We start from the raw sequence: 24,872 nt of genomic DNA on the forward strand, positions 1-24,872 counted from the left end.
AGTATCCCCGGTGGGCACAACACGATTTCAAATGATGATGGCGGGCATGAAAGTGTTCTGATGTATCTTTATGAGTACCGCTGCCCCGTTCACTTCGTCAGGCTGGATAAAAGGCATTCACGTTTCCCCTATCAATCTTACGTTGTTATTTCGTAATGAAGGTCCTAATTATCCTTGAGCCAATATTTCGTATATAAGATTTGCCTCCGCCGAGATGCTCCGAAATGACCCGATTCGTTATCGAATGGACGACCGTTGTGGGTAGGATGAAGAGAGAAGAGGAGGTGCGCAGGGAGAAAGGGTATTGGCTGATGACTTGGGGATCTGTTTTTTTTCCCTTCTCGTTTCGCTTCCCGCTGCCCACGCGGCTAAGTAAACTACGGCGAAAGATTTCTCGAGCGTGGTTCTTCGTTTTGGTTCGCTCAAGGGTAATTACTCGTGGCGAATGTCGGTCAAATCCATTGAGGATACCATGAAGACAAACCGAAGGTGGCTACCGGAGCGATATCCGCTAAGCGAGAAAGGGGGAGGGGCAATCGAATTAGCAGCTTTCCGTTTTTGCTGCCGGTAGATAAAACAGATAATCACTCTTAACTTTAAATTCAATCCAGATTTAGCGGCTGGATGGTACTGGCTCTTTCCCCCAAAAGATTGAACGCTTGGCTCTCCAAGATTTCCATGTTGATGGTTAAGTTAATTCCGTGACTTGGGTTTTTGGACAGGGGAAGTACATGGGAGTTAGGCTCTGGCGATGTGCATGTGAAAAGGAGAAATACTCCCCGCGACCACAGGGCGGGAGGGAGTACACCTGTTGCTTGAGGATCCGCTATTTTATCTTCAGTGCTGGACGCTGGCAGAGAGCGCAACTTATTATTGTTATATCTTTAAAGTTTTTCTCCTCGAGATAGCAACGCCAAGATCATCGCCCCTGATTCGAAAAGGAGCAACGAAATAATAGATGTTCGCGATGATTGGAGTTTTCATATCCAGTGGCCAGTTGGCGTTAATTTTTATCATCATTTCTGGTGAGTGATATCACTTTATGATTTTGTTTATATACTTCTTTTCATTTCGCGTCTTGAGCATGTGCGCTTTAGAAATCCCCTATATTATCAATATCATTATCATAATGATGATGATTATTATTATTTTGTCATTGCTATTATTAGTAGTATTATTATTATCTTTTTAGTTTTATTAATACTGTCATTATAATTGATTCATATTATATTTAATTTGGTCTCCCAAATTTCCGATTTTAATAGATTTTTCTGTTATGGAATTTTGTAATATTAGATTCAATAAAGATCACTTTCTTCTTTCTTCGACTATTCTGGAAAATGTTTTGTTACTTTTATGACATTCAAAAGAGTATTTTGCTTCCAATATGCATATCTGACCTTTCCTTACTCTTCTTTTTATTTGTCTATCCAACGGTATTATATTAGAAAAGTAGTAGCAAGTAGTTGCAATATAAGTAGTTTATGAACCGTGATCCTTAGAATATGTGTGGTGATCCGGGTATTATTACTACCTGAAATTGTATCAAAATAATTCGAAAATATCATCAATGATATTATTGTTTATGATATTGATATCTCTAATAATTATCACAAAATAATTTTCATAATTAGAATGGTTTAAATAATTAGTATTTTTATTATTGTAGTAATTATTTTCAGTGTTATTATCATTTACTTACTTACTTACTTGGAGTAGGTAAGTCAATGATAGAAAATAACATAATCATTATTAATATCATTTTAGTATTACAATTATTATTATCGTCATCCCTATCATCATCATTATTCTAATTATTGTTATTGTATTTTTTACGATGATTATGGAAACAATACTAATAATAGCAGTATTCAGTAATAGAGGCAGGAGAATTTCCTTGATTGCACATGCCTTTCAAAACATTTTGTCATGTTTACTTCTTTCATATTGATGATGAAACTCTTTGAAAAATATCTATAATTGACAATAGTGTTTATAACGAGAACGGTCGCGACTGCAGTATGCGCACACATCCGCAAGTTCGTCTTTTTCTACTGACACACACACGTGCACCTTTGCGTGCGTATACACACGACAAACACACACAACACGCCCTCTCATAGACACGTAACAGTCTTTAATTGGAACTTGAAAGCAATTTACATTAAAAAAATATATTTATTTGTGAGTTGTGGGATAGGTATAGAGCCACATTAGTAAAGTTACGAATAAGAAAACAAAATTAAAGTGATGAATAGATTGATTTCAGCTAAGATAAAAATTAACAACCAAACAAATGAAAAGGTGAAGTGGTGTAATCTATGAATAAGATGGAGAAAGTGACAAACTAAACAATATTAATTGATTGAATGCATGAATAACGAAGCGAACTAATAGAGAAATCAGTGAATAAATAACAAGATAAGGGCCATGCATAGACTTTAGATTTATTACTTCTCTCTTGGCAGTCGAAAATGGTAAATGCGATTCCCGGAAGGGAGCACAACAGAGATAATATGTGCTTAAAATATCACCGTCATCCATCGGGCCACGCTAATGATCGTTGACAAAATGTTAACTACTTCTTTCACCAGAATCTTCCTTTTTATGTATGGAGTCATACGCTTGCCACACCAACATAACCGACTCCTAACCGACCGATGGTATGTCATTGGTAAAAACGTAATAGCTTTGATCGGTCTGGAGTCGGTTTCGTGGGTGTGACTGTTCTTATTTTTCCTTGGAAAAAATCAATCTAATTATTATTGGTAGGAAAAAAGGGATGGGAAAGTAGAACCGTTAGTCGTCGAATGGCTCTTCCTCAATAATTATGGCATGCATGAAAGCCTATAATAATTATTTTCCTTAAGATTTATCTTTAAAAAAAAAGAACCCCCCAAAATAGTTGTTTCTTATTGGCTCTCTACAATTACCCCACTGCAAAGGTCACTTGCTTGAAATAGAACATCGTTTGCCCCCACTCCGGTCGGCAAGATGCTATATTTAGGTCAAATCCCCAAATCAGATTTTAATTACGTTTTCAATTGGTTTTGTTCTTATATTTTCTTGTCGCTATATACATTGAAATATCGTTGACAAAATTAGGAATAAAAATAAAAGAGGGACTGAACGATACCGACCGAATACATATTTTTGCCATCTTTTTTAATAATAACTTTTAATATAATCGTCGATATAAAGATAAAGTGACTACATCCTAACCACTGTTTCTGTTATCACGAGCACAAGTTAAGATTGTTACTTGTTAATATCTTATGCAGCAAAATTGCTTTTAAAAGTTAAAAACCACGCAGTTGACTGTGGAAAAAAATCATACTGAATTTATTGAAGATAACGTATATTTCTAAAAATATAAAGTTAAACAATGTGGTTTAGGTTTTTAACCGTAGTATAAACTGTTATTTAACTACTGCTGGGTTCATAGGGCAAATAGCGTTGTATATTAAAAAAAGAGCGTTTTACCCGTGTAATCTAGAATATATGATATCGTTGTGTATAGAGACAATTGAAACCATGGACATATGCAATCTTTTTCTCCCTATAGGAAAAAGGCATTCGATCTCTTAAGCTTAAGGGACAGTATTGATAATCAATTTCCGTTTCTAACCTTCCCCTTCAGCAAAATCATGAATAATTGTAAAATCAGTGCCCGAATCAAATCCCAAGTAATTTCAGTATTTCAACTTTAACTGCTATATACAGACAACTTTATCTATGGGTCTTTTTTTACAATGAAATTGTAAGGAGGCATAATTCACTACACAGAGTGAAAGGCATTATATATAATATATACATTATTCATACGAATGGATTTCAGTTGTAGCTTATGCTCTGTTTCTCAGGATGGAAACAGAGAGGCTACAACCGTTACGGAAATTGGGTGTTTATTTTGAAGATGAATAGAGTGAAGAGAGACGGAGAAAGAGATAATGGGGATGGGGTGGGGGTATGATTATAACACAATCTTGATTTTTTTTTCGAATACGTACTTTATACTACTTATTCGTTTCTCGGATTTTTCTCCCCACATCTTCTCCAAAACAAAACCAGGGATACGTCTGCTCTCTTTTTGACTTTTTATTCGGATTCTTCGAAGGAGCGCAACTGCCCTCCTTCGTGTATTTGGCGCCTGTTTATTTAGAGCCAGTATGATCCTTCTCCAAGACCTAAACAAATACATGCGGGTTCAAACGGAAGCTCCGAGATCACGACCGGCGTCCCGGCATTGTGGCGGATAAATGTCAGCCGGCGGTTGCAAGGACTAATTTTAGAAAATGCAATATTGATAAACGAACGGTAATAATACAATGCCCTACAATCTAAAGGAATTTATTACATTACATGACAATGCTCTTGATCGCCCCTGTTATGAGAGGGCCACTGGAGAGCAATGTTATTGCCTTCCCTATTAGTAAACTATATCCTGTGTTATTGAAAGATCCTGACTTTCAGTCGAATAGACCCTGAGAGTGGGACTGAAGGGAATAGTATTCACTATTACACGGCAAAGGAGTCGATGGACGCAACTAATCAATACCATAGGGCATATTGAAGGGAAGATAAATATAGGGTACATATAATACCATACGGAAGAATAAGGATATCTAAAATCTCAGAAGGGGTGTCCAGAGGCTATCGGTTATAGAATCGTATTTTTTTTCTTGCATCACTCGATAATCAAGAGTTACATACATGTGGAAATAATGACACCTCCCTTCCTACGTTCGAAAGTAAAATTGCGGGATTACGATTTTAATCTATATAATGATTATTGTGTGCCTTTTGTAGAAACAAATGTTATCCCGAAGGCATTATCGATTGAGGGTAAAGATAGATCTTGCAAAGATATGAATTTAGAATAAGTGCCCGAAGGTCTGTGACGTCACAACACTGTATTAAGTTAGTGGACCGGCAGAAGGCTTTTTTGTACATGAAACCAAATTGGTTGAATTCTAGAATGTCATTCTATTCGTATACATGTATCTTATGTACATGTACGTTGGAAAATGATTATATTGCTCCCGCACTTCCTGCAAAAAGGTACACATCGCCCCATAGTGTGTTCACAGTGTTGAACACAGTGTGAAATTGACATCACGCTGTTAAATTCTAACGTGTGAACAGTGCTAATCACGTTTTTCAAACATAATCCACAATGTGACCACTTATTTAGACCCACACTGTAGCGGTGTCCTCAGTAAGAATAATGTTCACACTGTTAAATTTTAGCATCTTATTAGTATGAATCATATTTTGTCATAGTTCACTATGTAAACGCGCTGTGAACACTGTATAGGTGTATACAGTGTGTACATTCTCACACACTGTTTAACTCTAGCATTTTACCAGCGCGAATCTTGTGTACACAATCCGCTGCGTGAACACACTGTGAACATACACCATAGAAGTGCACATGATGTGTATATTTTCTCCACCGTGTTGAATTTTAGCATTTTAAGAGCATGAATGACTTTTTTGGTCTACACACAGACAATGTTAAGTATATGAACACACTGTCAATATTCATACTGTACAGGTGTCTACAATCTTGAAAGTCTTCACATTGCTATACATATTTTGATCGTATTAAACAGTGTGAATCGCATCTCCCACTGTGTACTAAGTGAACGCAATATGAACAATCACACTGTACAGGTGTCCACAGTCTCCACACTGTTCAATTCAATTCAATTCATTTATTCTTTTCCATTAAAAAAACAACAGCAAAATATGTACATTTGAAATACACATGCTCATACAAAAATAGATCAAATACATAAGCATAGTAAATTAATATTGTAATAGAAATAAATGGAAAATGGAACACCTGTAGAAAGCTTTTAAAAAAGCTTGTGAATGGCAGGAGTCCAAAAGTTAACAACATACAAATATAATAATGATAATAATAATATTAGATGGCGTATGTATTTGAATTAAAGGTCTTGCCCCCCTATCCCCACCTGCCCCCTGTCCCAACTCCCCACCCCCTACCCATCTCTCTCTCAGGTAAAATGTAGTGGTGTCCACACTGTGAGTTGAAAAAGCGTGAATCACTTTCCCCAGGGTCCCCTATGTTAGCACAATGCGAATAATCACACCGTAGTGGTGTCCACAGTGTGAAACCATCACAATGACATCTCCATACTACACTGTTAGAAAAAATAAAAGAAGTTCCTGCAGCAGAGTCTCGAGAACACCTGTAATCTTACCGAATTGCGTAATAATCATTCTGTAAATTCATAAAACAAGAATTTTTCTGCAATTTAACAGAACAGGTCTGTTTAAAAAGGGGAAAAGGGTGTTTTATTCAATGAAATTTGGAAGATTCCATACATCAAATACCAATTTCCTGTAAGATTACGCAATTCGGTAAGATTACAGGTGTTCTCGAGACTCTGCTGCAGGAACTTCTTTTATTTTTTCTAACAGTGTATCTAATATACGAACACGCTTGGGACATGATGTCGAGTCCAACACTGTGTCCTTCAGCACACAGGATTGAATGACTTACATGCATATTACCTCCTCTTCAAGTTGATAATGGAATGGTTCAGATCCAGTATAAGCAATTCAACTATGTAAGCCCTCTGCTAAATATTCATGAACAGATTCGATTACCTTCGTAATCTGTTATCGGATAGTTTTAAGAATCTAATTTTGAAGTGATTTGCGATGTCATTTTGTTAAAACCATGTTACACCCTCTTTCTTGTCTTGAAAGGAAATATGAAGATTGAATTTGCTTCTTCTTGCTCATCTTATGCCCAGTAATGGGAAATCGAACATCTTTAACCGTGGAGCATTTCACCCTACGAATAGTCCGTGATTTTTACTGGTTATGAGTTCTTAGCTACAAAAATCCTCGGATCTCATTGGTTGACAGCGAATTGTTCGTAAAAATCACCGGCTATTTGTTTCATGGAAAGCTGCCCAGATTTTCGTGATTCAGTTTGATTTTTGTTTAGCTTGGTATCTTGTTTCACTTAATGTCAGTATGTGAAGGAAGGTAATTTTTCTTAAATGATTTCATTCTAAATTGAAACTGGTTTGCATATTGGCGTGGTTATACAAAACAAATGTATTTGCTCAAAATGCACTGTGAGCTGGGAGTAGGCAGGAAATGAGTATCCTGTCACAAAATCTAAGACGTGCAAGCGAGCTAAGCATGCTAAGAGGGCGACGATAAAAATGTTACATTCTATAAAAATGTATCGTTCGTCCTCATGCTATTTTTGTCACTGAAAAGTCTAGAAATGCCAAATGATAAAGCCATTCATTTCAGTTAAATACCATTCCTATCTTGCCTTAGATTCGCGCATTTACAATATTCCAAGAATCTAATAATGTAAGGATTAAGCGTAGGTATCACTAAAACGAGATTGAACTAAAAATCGTTATCACTGGCTTTTCAAATAGTCTTTTATCTTTCTACAGGCGGTGTTCATTTGAACTAATTCAGAATTCTATCCATCTCTCGTTCCTTACATTGGTGTCTTTAAAGATTTATGATTTTACCAGCTTTATAGCGCTTGCCAATTATTGTGATCAAATTTCGATTAGCGCTCTAAAATAACGCAGTGCAATAATCGTAGCTTCTACAGAGCAGTTGTTCGGAGCTGGTTCGTTTTAACGGAATTAATACCTTTAATGTCAACCCCCCCCCCCTCTTCCAGTACAACATGGTTACACTCTTTTTTTATTAAAATAACCTACGCCATAGGATTCGAAGCCATGGCCCTCCGACTGAAAGGCGAGAGTCAGAACCACTGAACTACAACTTTCTTGCCCAACTCTTTATGCTTCGTGACTTTCTTCTCTATTGCGCGTTCCCAATTTGGCGTATGACTAGAACAAAACTGACTCACGACCGAACGACAATTGCTATGAAACTGAGTCATGTTTCTTATAGAGCAATTTTTGTAATCATCCTTCAAAAGAAAATCTTCCATATATCAAGTTTGGTCATCATCCTTTATAATGTAGAATGATATATTTCGACAGTGCGTGGGAGGGTTAATTCTTTCCTTCATCCTTTTGACCGACCCACGGATCGCAGGACGTCCCTATCAAACCTCGCAAACACTGAGTTTATTTACACATCAAACGATTGAGAAATCATCCCACTATTCCAATCACTTTGACCCCTCCCCCAGTGTCCTTTTGCTGAAAGAATGAGGTTTCGAAAAGCTGTTCTCTGTACCATATATTTTTTTCATCCGCACTTCATAGCAAAAAAGTTTCTCCATTCTCTTTGTGGTAGAATTTGATAGGACACACAAATTGCATAATACTAATTTTCAATTGGCGACCACTAAATAATTCCAAATCTCTAAAAAGTGTTTTCATCAAGTGAGACAAACAATTACAACAATCAAAACATTAAAGAAATTATATTTATTCGTAATTTGATCCTCGGCTGACGCAAGGATTCAGGGATAAAATAGTATTTTCGGTGTAATTTGCACAAGATTAGTAATATTACAATTTTCTCGCAAATATGGATTTGTGGGGCCTTTTCATCAAAATAAGGAGCAATAGTTAATACTGTCCTTATTCAGGAAAGATTCAGTTCCTTGTGGGGGGGGGGGGGAAGGGGCTGACAAAGCCCAAAGGCGCCTGTTTTAATTTCCTGTTAGCAAGCCACGGCAAATAACATGTTTTGTAATTTGTAGAAATTAATTGCGTTTGTATTGAATTAAGCGAGTGACAAGTGCGAATATAAGCCCAAGGAAACGAATACCCCATCATCCTTAAACACCCACTACAGTTGCCTATTCGAAATTTGATTTTAAACCGCTTAGTAAAACTTTGTTTTACTTGTTGAAAAACGAAAGCTTTAAGAAATGAAGCAAGTCTAATTTGAACGACGAAACTCATATTAAAGATTAAGACAACCAGGGAGCGTCCGTGAACATCCACTCGTTTTGTTTTAAAGGGGAAGTTCACCCTGACAAAAAGTTTATTGTAAAAATAGCAGAAAAATAATAAAAATATTGCCGAAGGTTTGAGAAAAATTCATCAAATAATTAAAAAGTTATTAGAATTTCAATTATTTGATTTGTGACGTCATATGCGAGCAGCATTCCTACATAGCGAATGATAAAAAATAAATGAAATGTCATTTTCTCAGAAAATTGAAAATGGTTTTCATTGTACCTTTTGTATATCAATAGACAAATCATTTCACACCCGATCATGAATAGAAAACAAAATGAAGTCATCAGGAACCATAAAAAATTGAAATTCATGCATTTTATATTACATAACACATGGGGCAGCTGCTCGTTTATGACGCCACAAATCCAAAATTTTGAACTCTAATAACTTTCTTATTCTTTAACGGATTTTCCTCAAACCTTCACCAATTTTTACTATTTTTTCTGCTATTTTTACAACAAAGTTTTCTTCAGGGTGAACTTCCCCTTTCACTGTAAAAGACTGCGGTGTTAAAACTGACACCAATTGGTGTTAATAGAAGACCACAACCTGAGGTGTTAAAATTACACCCTAGAGATTAAACATAACACCAAAGAGTGTAAATGTAACAACAAAAGGTGTTGTAATAACACCTATAGGTGTAAAACTAACACCACCAATTTAACACCGGTGTAAAATAACTGGTGTGGTCCTCTATGTACACCGGTTAACACCACAGTTTTGCTGTGCTTTAATACCAAGACAGTATTGAATGAAAACTTTCATTATTGGTATACTCCGTTATGAATAATTTATGAATCGGATATTGCCTGCCAGTCTGCCCTGCGCGAGGTCACGCATAGCCCTATTTGAGACCATGGAGTACCCCCTTCTGGTTCTTCATCCTTGCTAAATGTGGATAGAAGCGTCTTGGTGTAGTGGTCCTTATCACGCATCTCCTGGGATTATCCTTTTTCACATCCATACCGAGGCTGCTTTGTTTGCTTGTTAGAGCATGGTTAGAGGAAGGAAGTTGAATTAATATGCAAGTCAGCGTCCTCACTGGAGTTCTTTGAAGATCTTAACTTCCTCGATTGGTGACACCGTGGTCAAGTTCTTATCCTTGCCGGACAACAAGGGAAGTGAAAAAAATATGTGGGTGTAAGCTTACGTCGCCATTATAGAAATCTGACAATTGCATAATGGTTCACCACAGAAAGAAGCCCTTTTAAGTGTGCTTTTTAAGATTATTTTTGCGACTTCTGCCCGGAATCAAGTTTGCAAGTTAAATTACAAAAGGCATCAATAATTGTCAATGTGGGCGCGCCATATTGGAGAACGAAACCGCTGTGATCTTTACACAAATTAATGATTTTTTTTAAATAAAAGTAAAGAAGGAGTAGGATGATGATAAAGGGAAAGAGCCAGACGTGAATTTATTGATGAGTAACCGTTCTGATCATTTCCCAACGTAATAAAATAACATTTAGATTGAAAATAAAAAGCAAGATGGTATAAAAAAAATAGGCAAACGTGATTTCATTGATGTAAATAGTATATAAAAAATACGAAGGCCTTCGCATATCCTAATTTTGTTCGAATATGGTTTCTTTTTCCAGGTTTAATAACAAGGATTCTCTCATTACAAGCCTTCCAGATAAGAGAATTAGACGACAGACGATTAGAAAAGGTAAGATTTTCTTTTCGTCGGCACACCACCATCATCTTTGCACTCTAAAAACACTGAGTAAAAATTTACCCAATATTGGCTAGAAAGGGAACATGCATGTATGCAGGGTATCGTTTACCCCCATTTTGGGCAATATCAACGCAACATTGCATAAGATTAAAAAAAAATATCGGGCATCTTCTTACATAACGCAGGGAGCTCACCGTGCATTTACTAATACTCACGGGACTAGGGAAGATTGTGGTCACAATATTAAACTTGGAAAGAAAATTGTGAAAACATGAATTATGCACTTACCACGATTATATGGATGAAGGTCTATCGTGTGGCAGTATCCTGACATTAAGGTACAGAACTGGAACCTCGAAAAAAACGAAAAGTTCTGTCGCGGTATACCTCTCCTTCTTTCAAAATTCATAATAAAATGGCCGATCAAGTCGAAGCGGGCCGGAGCTCCCTGGGTTACTCCTTACCAAACTAACGTACATGTTCCTTTTTTAAAAAACCAATATTTGGTGAACCCCTTTGTTTTATAGTGTAATCGACATGATAAGCACCACCTATCATTACCATCAACTTCATTCACACCATCACCAGCATAATTACAATCATTATTGAAGGGGAATCCAACCCAAATAAACACTTGTTTTTAGAGGATAAAGAAAGATCAGACAAGTTGAGGGTGAAAGTTTGAACAATATCGGACAAAAAATATATGGTGTCATAGTTAAAGGCAGGGACTACTCTTTCATGTACTCCGAAATATAAAATGGCTAAATATAGATTTTTCAAGTTTTACTTCAACTTATAGTTTTTTCTTTCATGTGGGCATAAAATAAAATAATGCCTTGGTTATTTATACAGTGCGTTTCAGAAAAAAGGTAATCCAAATCTAGAGGGCCGATATTCGGATCATATTTCATTTTGTGAAATTATTTTTGCATGGATATGAAAGAAAAACTCGCCATCTTTCCATTGATACCCTATTTGTACCATCTACGCCACGCATGACCGAATTAATTAATGTTGAAGACAACAGGTGCAGCTACCACTTTTTCCAAGTTTTGGTTAAGTTGGTAAAACGTGTGCTTGGTAGAATAAAATGTAAAAAAGTAATTTTTGGAAAGAAAAGCCGAGGCATTCCTCTGCAATGATGATTGAAAGGTTATTGTCTTATTCACCCACACCTTCAACATGTCATCTTCTCCTTTGCACACAATACCAGTAGCGTGGAGGAATTAAGGATATCTTGGACAGCTCGTCTTACCATTGCCAGATCATTGCAAAACTGTCGAATTTGGCTCGGCAAATAATCAAGATCTTGAGAAGGAATTACAAATACGTTATTTTAAGTGTCTCCAAAGGAAATAATCACAGGGCGCGATGTCAGGGGATCTTGGTGGCCATTCTACGTCATGGTTGAGGGCAACAACTTGATGTCCCAAAGAGTTCCTTGAGTCTATCTCGAAAGATGTTGGATCTAAGGACATGAGTGCTAGTCCTGAATCAACCAAAGATGCAGGTACACTCCTCGAACCTGCCTCTCAAAATGGGCTCAAAATGTTGGACCAATGACTGTGGTACGATCTCCTCGTTAATCATGTGCAAGTACATTCGACCACTTACACTCCTCTGGAATAAAAAGGTCAAATCAAGATTTTTTTTTGCCAGCACAGGCATCGACGAAAGTATTTACATCATCATCTGCCCCTGCCAAGTTTTCTAAAATTTGGAAAAGGTGGTATCTGCACCTGTTGTCTTCGCATTTTATGGCCAAGCTGGTTGTCCCTTTAAAAGCCCCCGATGGAAAGAATTTATGTTCCATAGTGATGAACCATCGATGACGTTTTGACCTTTCAATGCTACCATAATTAGACCCCCCAAAATTGTAACTGTATAATTATAATAGCCAGGGGATTTGTCTTTGACAATACATTATACATATGAGTAGAGTTTCTCTAACTGATTTATGAGTTGCTGATCTTTCATATCACCGTAAATAAATCTTAAATCACAGAAAAAATGTCTTAAAATAATTATTGTTGAAGATAAAAGTAGTAATGAATACCCAAGAGAACGGATAAAATGAGTCTTTGCATGCCAGTTCTTGGCTGATTTAAGAGCGATATAGATGAATATCTATTATAACAATAGCAGGGAGAAAATTTTTCAGAACTTAAGTGGATTCCCTGGGTAAATATCCCTATATTATTATTATTATTATTATCATTATTACTGTTAATGTTTTTATTATTATTATTATTATTATTATCATGAGTTAAACCCTGATCGCTATTTTGAACATTAAGAGTAAAGAACGTTTCTGTGTATTCCTCGCAATCATATTCAGGGACTTAGTTCGGATCATAGTAAGTTCGTCTGTATATAAAATAGGGCATTAAGGGCATTTGACTGAAAACTTTATATTCAGAAATACGCATAGAAACTTCATCGGTATTCTTTTTCACTGATTGATTATATTGTAGGACATAAAGAAGCCTACTATTTGAGGACCCTGAACATTGATTGAGAAAGATACTGCCAGATGCTATTACATTTGGCGCAGTGTCGTTTGAAACTTTACCCTTCGAACAGAATTTTACTTAACAACACTGTACCTAACAAACATTTTTTTCTCATTTTTGTTCATCTCAATATTGGATAAATTGTTAATCAACACCTTCAGGGGGTGTCCAATCAATATTCAAGGGAATCACAATCACTCGATACCCGTGCCTACTAGAGCCAGGCAGTAGGTGGTCCACGCCTAAAGCGTATGGCTATTACGAAATTCAGTAATACACCGGTAATAGAAGTGTTTTGGATAAGCATCAAGTTCATGGGCACCAATCGAAGCCCAGCCCACCCGCCCCCTCCTCCCCTGGTGATCATACCCACTCTTATGTTAATCTTCTATTTTACCCCTCTCTCTCTATCTTGATGTATTGTTTCTAGAAAACCGGGAAATGGAAACAACATTAGAATGATCCATGATCTTGCTTTTGACATGAACACTCTTAGAAAAAAAAGTGTTCTTGGAGGGTCAAATGCCTGCCCCGTTTATCGAACATTTAGAGGTTCCCTAAAAGGTCTTGATTACGTTAAAAAGCGACTTTGGGACCGTTTTAGGTTCCTTACAAACTAATTAAAGATTATTGCGCTCGTAAAGAACCTTATAATGCAACCCCTTTGCCCGACGGTTCCAAATACGGGACAAAAGGTTTGCAATTCGTACTTTTTTCTAAGAGTGAGCAATGACCCTGTTGATGTTTCTTTTAATGCTATTCTTTATTCCCAGCTTGATTTCTAATCATATCCTTTTGTACGTTTTCAGAATAGAAATCGATACACAGGTGAGATCGGTCCCCCTCCTTTTATTGCCCGGCCCCCGCCTGGTTACTCCGTCTATGATCTCATTCAAATTGCTGAAAATGAACGCGTTGCCTTCTCACCTTACCCGACAAACTTCAAGCCAAAAGTACCTCTTCTACCCCCACCCAAAAGGTCGCCCGCAGACTATTTAAAGGAAAACAGAGCGGTAAGTATCCCGAACTGCCCTACTGCAAGTCAGGACCACAGTGTCCCACAGTGTAATTCAAAGTGTATTCACAGTATGGAGAACAGTGTGTAATCATACTTTTACTGTTGAATTTGATTGTCTTCGCAGTCGTAATCATATTGTCACATAAATTATGTGTACATACTGCGAAAACTCACACTGTCGACCAGTCCACGGTGTTAAACTTTCAACACACTAATTGGAGCAATTTACCAGTCTTTATAACATAGTCTTGACATAGTCAAATGATGGGAACACAACACATTCTTAAAATGCTTGATGTACAATCGTAAAAGGCAGAGACTAAAACTGAAACAGAATTTAAATTGTGTATATTTCACCTACTGTGACCCAACTTTTTAAAGACTTTTTTTTTAAGACAAATAGCCATCCTGCATACCCGATGCGATAGCAAAAATACTAGATTTAGTTAAATACTGTGCATTCAAATTCAAAAATTATGTTTTCTATATGCGAACTTAACAAGACACTTTATTTCCCAACTATGGGATATGACTTCTTAGAAATCGATCTGGCAAGTAACTTTATCTCACAATGTCGACTTATCAAGTAATTGATACATTAGCATTTTTGCAGAGTAACCCAGGTTATTACAAAACGGAAAAACTGCTCTCAGAACAAATTATGGAATCTCGTCAAGTACAGTTTTCCGTTCCAAAGTTTACGTGACCCCCCAAAAAAGCTAAGCAGTGGAGGGGGTGATGACCCCTTCGCCAATCTTTTTTTAGGTTAATGGTAAGGATTATATCACACACATGTTGTTACCGAATCAGAAAGTTCCTTGCTTGTTTCCTACTAAGTTCTTCCATTAAAGTGACTCATTAAGAACCGAGAAGAGCCAACAGAGACACATGAAATAGACACTTAAAATTCTTTTTATACAAGAGGCGACACTTAGGATGTCAATTAAATGATGTTCAGTAAAAAGCACATCTATATCGATAGACAAGTTTGTACACAAAAACTTCCGCCGTGGTAAGGTTGCAGAAAAGATGGCAGTCGTCTCTGATGAATGAGCGACAAGTCATCGCTGCATTTGTGCATTATTCCAGGAAGCGTGGAACTGGTAAAAAGGTTACCAGGACACTAGGTTCGAAGTATGTTAGTTTAACCGTATATTGCACTGTTCGTAACAGGGTTCTCAAAAGCAGCATACAGAGTATCAGGACTCTTAACGACCACATGGAAGAACAGTGGTATTTTGTTAATATCGCTGAAATGGGCAATTAAAATGGGCCATCTTCCCTATTTTTATATTTTTGTATTTTATTTTTTCTTAATATAAATTCATAATATATATGTTTTATACGATTTGTTAAATTTGAACATGTGTATATTTTTTTTAATTTTATATGGAAATAAATGCAAACAAAGAATCAGCGAGCATGGTGCCTCATTGGTGGAGCGTCGACCTCCCAAAAGGGAGGTCGTAGGTTCGAGCCCTGGCCAAGTCATACCAAATACGTTGGAATTGATAATGATTAATAAACAGTAATTATGATATCCAACTTTTATTTAGCGATTAATACATGGGAACAACATCTCTTCGCGCTTTACAGAAAAAAATTATATATTAGAAAATGGGACTTAAGGTCTTCTTATCAGAGTTACTACCTAAGGGATATCATATGAAGAGTTTCTTTGCAAATGAGGTTAGATCCACTTAAGACCATTTAGACAAAAGATGTTTCTTTTATTCTCCCATATTGCAATATTCTTTCGCGAAACTAAATTTTCACGATATACTTCCCTATCAAGTGAACATAAAATTGTGTGTGATAGAAATCTACCCGTCTTCATATTTTTTTTTTCTTTAAAAAATACAAAGCTGAAATGGATCTAACTCCTTTTGAATAGAAGTTATTTTTGTTTGCCATTTTTGGTCCACGTTTTGATGGGAATTTCAAATTTTCCTTGGCATCATCTATACATTCAGACCCCCCCAAACAAAAATCGCATTTGATGAAAAATGGATTTAACCCCTTTTGCAATTGAGCTCTTCATGTATACAATAAGTGCTTTATCATTCGACAATAATTACATGGATTTTCAAGTTGACATTTTTGGAACAGAATCATACTTTATAAAGAATACTCACCTTCAAACGTGCCTCCGTATCCATGACTGTTCTGCTATTCATGCAATCCGCCCATGCATTCCTATTTTAGAACAATTCAGGAGATTTCTTTCGAATCTTCAAACAAGAAAAAAATACAACGGCCGTAATATGAACTTATGTAAAGCTGTCGTTTTCTTCTGGGACAGTTTAGATTGATTACTCGCTAATCTTGTATGTATTAGTTCTAGTGTTTCCATGTGTTCTTACCCTGAGCTGAACAGCAACCCCAATTTCTATTCGTGTCACTATCATCAATTTTCAAATTAAGAAAAGATGAAATTGTAGAATGATATTTATGAAAATTATTATCAGTGTCAGTGAGACACACGTGTCATTGTTCTAAATTCTTCGAAGTGCATTCATGCATTTTACAAAACGTCTCTTTATCGGGTAGCTGTTCATTAATAAGTTTTTAAGAGTCGTTATTCTCTCTCTATTAAATGAAAGCAACAGGTGCTTCATTTACCGAATAAATTCAGATCTTATTTCAATTCCTCAGTATTTCTAACTGTGAATTAAAGGCACTTTGCAAATGATTAATTTAATCATTTAAACTAAGTTACTTCTTTTAGGGTTAAATTAAAAAATAATAATTTAGATTTTTCTTTCGCCCCTTTCATCCTTCTCCCTGCTTCACACTTTGTTGCACGCCCCAACCCTACACTGTTAGAAAACTTATCCTCGAAATAAAAGCAGTTCCTGCAGCAGAGTCTCGAGAACACGTGTAATCTTACCAGATTGCGTAATCTTACAGGAAATTGGTAATTGGTGTATGAAATCTTACAAATTTCCTTGAATAAAACATCCTTAACCCCTTTTTGAACAGACCAGGGGCCGTTGCATAAAGAGATGCGTCTAAACGCAAGCCAAAAAATCAATCGCAAGTCTCAAATGCGCGCTGTTGATTGGTTGAAAATCAAGTTACGCATAATTTTTAGAGTTGCGATTGATTGCAACTCTTTCTGCAACGTGCCCCTGTTCTGTTAAATTGCAGAAAAATTCCTGTTTTATGAATTTACAGAATGATTCTGTTATTGCTTTCAGCAAAATCTTCTTTTGTCCCCTGTAAAATCACGTTTTTTTTAAACAGTGTATATCGCCCCCCTCTCTCTTTCACTCTCCTTTCACATTCCGGTCTCTGTCAAGTTTTTTATGACTTGGCCAGGTTGCACAAACGTAAGCGATTAATCACTAATTTGAAAGAACAATTTCCAGTCTATTTTCAGTCTACATAGCAAAATGCGCTTGCACCGATGATTTTGATAGGCCATTTCATTTAGCGATTAATCGCTAACCTTCGTGTTACGGGCACTGGACAGCAATTAAAATTAACACTTTGATTTGAATTTAGACTTCGTTATTGGATTCACAACAATTAATATCAGTATGGATTCATAAGTCATTGAAATTCTTCTTCCCAACAATGTTTCAAAGACTGCATCGCAATTCGGAAGTCAGCCGGTGGGTTTGACACTATAAGAACAGGTCGAGTGTTTTTTTTTTGCTCCCCTCAAGATCCCATTCTTAACTCGTTCAACCTCATCTATCATTCAGTCCTCATTCAGACAATATATTACGACGGGCTTCAAGAGGGTATCCAATTCCCCAGAGACCCCCAGGAAATAATAAATTTAACTTGACTTTGCTGTTATGACATCATAAACACACATAATTCATGATCATTAAATTCGGGATTCGAACTTGAGGCCGTTGCATCACTTGCTTTTAAGTATCATAAATCTTTATGTCGGATGATGGTATGATGTGTTAAGATGATTGATATATAAAACCGATTTAATATTCAATTCGGATATCATGCTAATATTAATAAGTGAACTCTTAAATTTATCAAATTTCGTGTCTGTCATCCAAATTTAAGACTATTGTGGTTATCGCTTGTTTCATTTTTCATAATCAATTCTCTTTTTAATTCTATTACTTGAAATTCTTTCAATCAAATGAGGGTATGCGCTGCAAATAGATTCCAGGAAATTCGAAATGCAAGGGACCCTTATATTTATCAAATTCAATAAATTTCTTTCTTGAGTCCATAAATTTTCCGCAGCAAGCCCGTGCATGCATGAAAGGGAACAGATTATCATGTTCCAGTGATATATATATAGCTTAAAGGATGGAATCCGACAAAGTACCATAATATATATTTGACACATTAGGGAAACAACCAATTCGAAACAAGACCGACTTGTACTATTTCCCTTAACTGCTAAATCATTCCCAAACAAATACCACATTAGGGGAGTTGGTTTTACAACACTTATATAGTAATTAGAAATATTACTAATAACTGATGTGCATAAGCTCAATTGAAATACAGCGTGTCATTTCGTGCTACGTTGTAACACGTGTAATATGATTAATAACGCCTTGAGCGGTTTTTTTTTTATTTTTGATAACGTATAGCAACCAAGATAAAAAGGCGTTTCTCGGGAAAGTACGGAAAAGGGACCACCGCAAAAACTTCAATGTACCAATATATTTTGTAATATAACGCACACAAATTGATCTTCCACAAAAAAATATATTACCAAAAGCGAGCTGAGCGTTGGATATATAGACGTTAAGTATTCCATTAATCCACAGAAAAGCACACCCGTCAGCATCCCACACCCGCCATAGAACACATGCGGAACGCACTAACCCATCTCCCTTCAGACATATAACAATCTCCCACTCTCACACACACCTACATCGGCCCACCCAGACCCAATAATCATGCCTTCGATTACACACGCACACACCCACAGTTATTAGTGAACTCATTGGCCCGTTTTCTGAAGTCGGGTTTAACTTAAACTCAGGTTTAAAGTTGTGGTTTAAGTATAGACAGCCAATTGTCACATAAATCACTAACAGTAGAGATATCAAATTTCAGCTCATTTGGCTCTCAAATCATTTATAACTATCTAGGAAGTATATATAGATTTTGTGTCTTCACCATCGATGAATCAGGAAAGAGCATAGTAAACATAAGAAACGTACAACTTAATAAAAAAATGATACTTTTGGCTTCCCATACTTAAGCCACAACTTTAAACCTGAGTTTAAGTTAAACCCGATTTCAGAATACGGGCCATAGTCTTCTATATGACACGTCAAGAGTAGCTATCAGTAGTGATTTGCTCGCACACACCACCCACACCCACAGTCGCAAATGCTCGAACTCATTTTGCAACATCCATACATCATAAATTGTTAATTGGATAATACCTACATTCACATACGATAACTATGATCCACAGTAATACACGGCAGTGTTATCCACGCACACCCACAATCGCATCAGTTAATCTTCCATTACAGTGTGTCATGAATAGCAGGTTGATTGCCAAGTACGAACACACACACAAAAAAAGGCCCCCATTACCGACATAATTATGTCCTGCGGGATATACATACATGTATACACACCCACACTCGCAAACGCACAATTTGTCTTCGACCCCCTCACGTGCGTGAAGAGTGCGTTTCCATTTTAAAAAAGAAGTTTGCAGCCTTTGGAAGTGGGGGGGATGTTGCTTATGCTAAGGAATTGTATGTGGATGTGCAAGTATTTTTGGTAGCGGATCAGTTCGCGGTTGGGCAACTTTGTGGAATTGAGTTTTCTTTTATTTTTATAAGAATAAGCAAATTTAAAAGCAAGATAAATTATGGAAGCATGTCTGACATAGCAGCAAGCAGAAATTGTATTGGCCTGGACCCCATGTAATAAAGACTCGTTATAATAAAGATGAATAAAATGTCTATTGCAAGTTTACTATCAGTCCATCATATTGAAAAATTCAGAAGCTTTAAACTGCTATTGCAAATTTGTTTCATGAGACTGTCCCCAGGTGACTAGAATATCACATCAATGAACACTTATGAGGTTATTTGATACCATTCTACTGTTAAAGTGGTAAAGAACACATTGCCACTTCCATTGGATCTAATGAAAGTCACAATTCAAAAGAATTATGAGTAATCAAGATATCAAAGTTGGAACTTACCCAAATGAATCTTTAACCAACATGCAATTTGGGTTCAAATGACCTTCTTATCATACACAGAACGGAAATACGTGCTGGCTTATTCTATCAAGTCTAATTGCACTCTCATTCATAAAGCATGTAAAGCAGTATATCATATAATGCCGGTTTCTTTCTACTTTCAAAACCACTCTTTTAAATACTCGCTTTCTATTTTTCCCCACAATTTACTTAACGTTCTTCCACACTATCTTCGTAATCATTATCATATTTTCATTTTGATCACTCTTAATCTCACACCATAATCTCTGTATCTGTATTAAACAAGATTTAAAGTTGTTTTTTTTTACTTTAAATTAACATTTATCTTATTCCATTTCTTTTCATTTTAAAACATATTTTAAAACCTATTTCACGTCCATCTGTCGAATGCTCATTTTTTTTTACTCAATACTTCCACAGATTTCATTTATGCTCTACTTTTAAACCATCCCCTTGCATTCTTTGATCTTCTTGCTCTTCGTTCGTAGCCCCATTGCAGAAATGGTTGTGATTAAACTCAACTAAAAGAAAAACATCAACGGGAAGTCCCTAATACGACATGTCATTGGTCGAAAGTCAACTTACGTTTGATTTTTGTTCAGACGCGTTTGATCGCACCTATTTGTGCAACTTGCCCCATGCCACTCAACTCATAGGCCTGTATTCTGAAGTCGGGTCTAATTTAAACTCAGGTTTAAAGTTGTAGTTTAAGAATGGAAAGCCAATTGTGACATAAATCATTAACAGTAGAGATGTAATATTTCAGCTCATTTGACTCTCAAATCATTCTCAATTGTCTAGGAATTATGAATAGATAATTGTCTTCACAATCAAAGAACCAGGAAAGAGCAGAGTAAACATAAGAAACATACAATGCAATATTAATTTTGACACTTTTTGGCTTCCCATAATTTTAGCACAGACTTAGGCCATGGTCTAAGTTAAACCTGACTTCAGAATACGGGCCATAATCTCTTCCCTTATTTTGCCCCTCAGCAATCAATCTTCACAAAGAGATCCTGCGAGGAAATAAGTAGATGGGAAAAACTCAGTCAGGGAATGAACTTTCACTCCGAAGAGGTAGACGTCTACGAGGGCCAGTGGTTCTGGGTGACCCGATGCGTCAGACAGGTAGACCCTGCTCCGGATGGGTACACAGAGTGTTTCGGGGTAGCTCGGAGTAATGAAATCGCCGATGGATCGTGCGTCGAGACTATGGCCTGGGTCCTCGCCTATTCCAGGTAAGTCAGATAGCGGTCCAAAATATTTCCTGAAAGGGGAATTTAGTCCCTCCTCGAAACAGAAAGACTTGGGGGGGGGGGGGAATTTCATCAAGATTGTAAAACCACACTGTGTACGCTCTGTACACCAATTATCAACACCAAAGTCAAACGCTGTTATGGCAGGGTTTTTTTAACCAAGACTATGCATCTGAAAATCTTGAAAGAAGATCTGAAGGAATATATTTAGAAGTTGCATTTAAGTTTTTGTAATGACATCATAACTTACAAAGTAAATAGACCTATTTCATGAAACTTAGGGGTGGTCAGGTATTACTAAACATCCTGCCTGAGTTTCAGATCACATTACCAAGGTCAAGGGTAGTTTAGGAACTCAATGATCTTTGACCATGCTGGGGTATTTGTTGAATTGGCTTTATGAGCTTTGTATTTATCTTTCATATACATGTAAATTCAACTGGTGGCCTATTGACTATTGACTATTTAATGGGAACAAAAACAAGTGAGGCACACTGAACGTGCGTCAGGGTGGCACGACCATTCACCCTACATGGATGACTGTAACCATGTTTTTACAACATATGTGACATGACGTCATTTTAACACCCGTCATTTTTTTAACCACTTTCCAAAACACGCAATAAATAATGAATCTAGAATAGTGTGACAAAGAATCCGTCATTGATGCAGCGAGGATAATCAGTCAAACGTCGTCGAGGTACCCGAGGGGGCATCCTAGATTCCGCCCTCAACTCCGTTCAGTCACCATCGGGGCTTCACAAAATTCGAAAGACAGAATTAATCCAAACGAATATATCCATGTAGAGTACGGTACAAACACTCTCAAAGATGATATTTGCCCAAGGCGCATTTACAACCGAAAACAACATGGAAGAAATCAATGAGCAATCTACGTCCCCAAAACAAAAGAACTGACTTGTCTGCATGCCCTTTTCACGGATTGTGCTGCCATCCATCTGAAGCAGTTGCTGAATTAGTCTAGATTGGGACGTTAGTAGCTATTTCTTTGGAACATCCCTACACTCACTCACGTTATACACGCCTAGTCCTTAGTGAGAGGAGGACTGGCGTGCACACCATATGCAATGGGGTGGTGTAGGGCTTTCCAAAGGAATAAGTATTAACGTCCAGATCTAGACTATTGATGAATCAGAACAGGGAATTGAAATTGTTTGACAATAATATTGGCATAAGCTAGGGGACGTAATCTCCCATGGGGTTTTCATTGATGCGGTGAATGCAACCCTTCAATTTCACTATATTTCATCAGTCATTCTAAATTCCATTGCCATGGTTTCGATCGTACGAGCATCTTTACTTACGCAAATTCTATAAATTGTTTAGAGATATTATTCGCTTTGAAATGTACAGGGAGTTTGCTAATTTGTTGTTTTTCCTTCTTGTTTTCTTCCAGATTAAAATCGGACCCCTTTGGAGAGTATGAATGGGACTATATCGCCGTCCCTAATTGTTGTTCGTGTAAAATCCAGTTAGCCCCAGGAGAACATGAAGTGCGCTGATGAGCAATCTCGTCATCTCAATTCCTTTTTTTTCACTTACTTTTTTGGATAATTATTATTCTTTTCATTTGGATTCAAGTTTGAACCAATCCCGATGAAAGGACAATTTTATATTATGGCTACCCTTAAAGAAAATCAAATTATATTTGTTATTACTCCAGTTTCTAAGGAAATATAGATCTTACGTACTTATTTTTTCCGATGGTTTATCTTTCATATAACAAATTGGTGTAAAAAATTGAATTTTGCAGTATTTTTGCAATATACGACAAGGACGACGCGATTGTGTCGAATGATTTTGCATGTACTGTAACTGCGAATACGCGAGATACCTGCATTGCCACTATCAAGAATTTAAAACTGTGCATTATTTGTTTTACAAAACGGGTCGGTAGTATGAATTTGCAGCGGGAAGGTTGTTCGAATCCCTCCAAATTTTCGCGGATTGTACAGATGAAGAGGTCACACACCGTTTTCTGTTAGGATTCACAGGCGTATCAAGTAAGCGCGCCTAGGTAAGCGCCGACATATTCAAAATATTTTTCCTTTGACGGGATGCGTATGTCAGCTGTCGGCTCAGTTTCATTTCATGCGCTATGGGTAAAGAGATTTACCAAAAATGCACAGTATTGCACGAATAATGCATGGCTAGAAGGTTGCGTAGAATTAATATATAAACACGTGAACTGCATACGCACTCACTATTGGCTACCTCCGTAAAGGGATGGTCCAGGCTGGAGATATTTATATATCAATGAAAGGAGTAAAATTCACAAAGCAATATGCTGAAAATTTGATCAAAATTGGGTAACAAATAACAAAGTTATTGAATTCTGAAAATTTGCATTATTCCGGAGAACAGTTTTAGGCATGTCTTTATGAATATTCATTAGGTGGGCTGATGATGTCATATCCCCACTTGTTCTTTTGTAGTTTATTATATGAAATTGGGTTTATTAAAAAAATTCTACCAAGAACGAAAACAATTGGATTGACAACTGAATTAAGTGCGTTAGTTATTTATTACCGCTACTTATTTAATCATAATGGAGACAAATCATTTACACATGTTTGAAATAATGAAACATTTATAATTTCATATAATAAGAACAAGGAAAGTGGGGATGTGACATTATCAGCCCACCTAATGAATATTCATGACGATGAGCAAATAACTGTTTTCACAAAATATTGATAAACTATAAAATTTAATAGCTTCGTTATTTGATATCCGATTTGGATAAAAATTTTGCTGTGTGAATTTTACTCTATTTATTTAGATCCAAAATTTTCAGAACGGATCATCCCTTTAAACCTGTTATGTAATATGAAATAAAAAGACAATTAATCAGTAATAATCTGTTGCGCTGGTGCGGCGAGGGAGAAGCAAAGCTACGTCATAACCTTGTTCCTTTTACTCCGAAGGAGCTTTGTTGTCATGAGAGCTGAATCACAATTACAATCATCCTACACCACATTCGATAATGAAATAGTTTTGTCTTTAACAGTTAATGAGTTTCATGTTATGAAATATACAGTGCGATTTAAAAAGGTCACGACTTTTGTCTGATTAATACGATTTCCCAATGAACCCGATAAATGAGGTAGTACTTCTTTAATATTTTGACAAAATGTTTAAGAATAATTTGACAATGAGAAACTTTCAAAAAGCCTTTTTTTCATACCCATTTTCATTAATTTCATCTTAATCTACAGAATTGGGGTTCCACCCCCCAC

The 24,872-nt window shown here is 36.6% G+C and overlaps 1 protein-coding gene across 1 annotated transcript; it reads left to right on the forward strand.

The window, feature by feature from the left end:
- The first annotated feature begins 476 nt into the window (after positions 1-476).
- Positions 477-23,920, forward strand: LOC121405680. The gene is made up of 5 exons (XM_041596579.1): positions 477-1,025; positions 10,556-10,626; positions 13,961-14,164; positions 21,350-21,594; positions 23,030-23,920. The coding sequence occupies exons 1-5, from the start codon at positions 959-961 to the stop codon at positions 23,133-23,135; spliced, it is 693 nt and encodes a 230-aa protein (XP_041452513.1). The 5' UTR covers positions 477-958; the 3' UTR covers positions 23,136-23,920.
- Positions 23,921-24,872: the final 952 nt, after the last annotated feature.

The sequence above is a fragment of the Lytechinus variegatus genome, chromosome 19, assembly GCF_018143015.1.
Source record: "Lytechinus variegatus isolate NC3 chromosome 19, Lvar_3.0, whole genome shotgun sequence".
Classification (NCBI taxonomy): Eukaryota; Metazoa; Echinodermata; class Echinoidea; order Temnopleuroida; family Toxopneustidae; genus Lytechinus; species Lytechinus variegatus.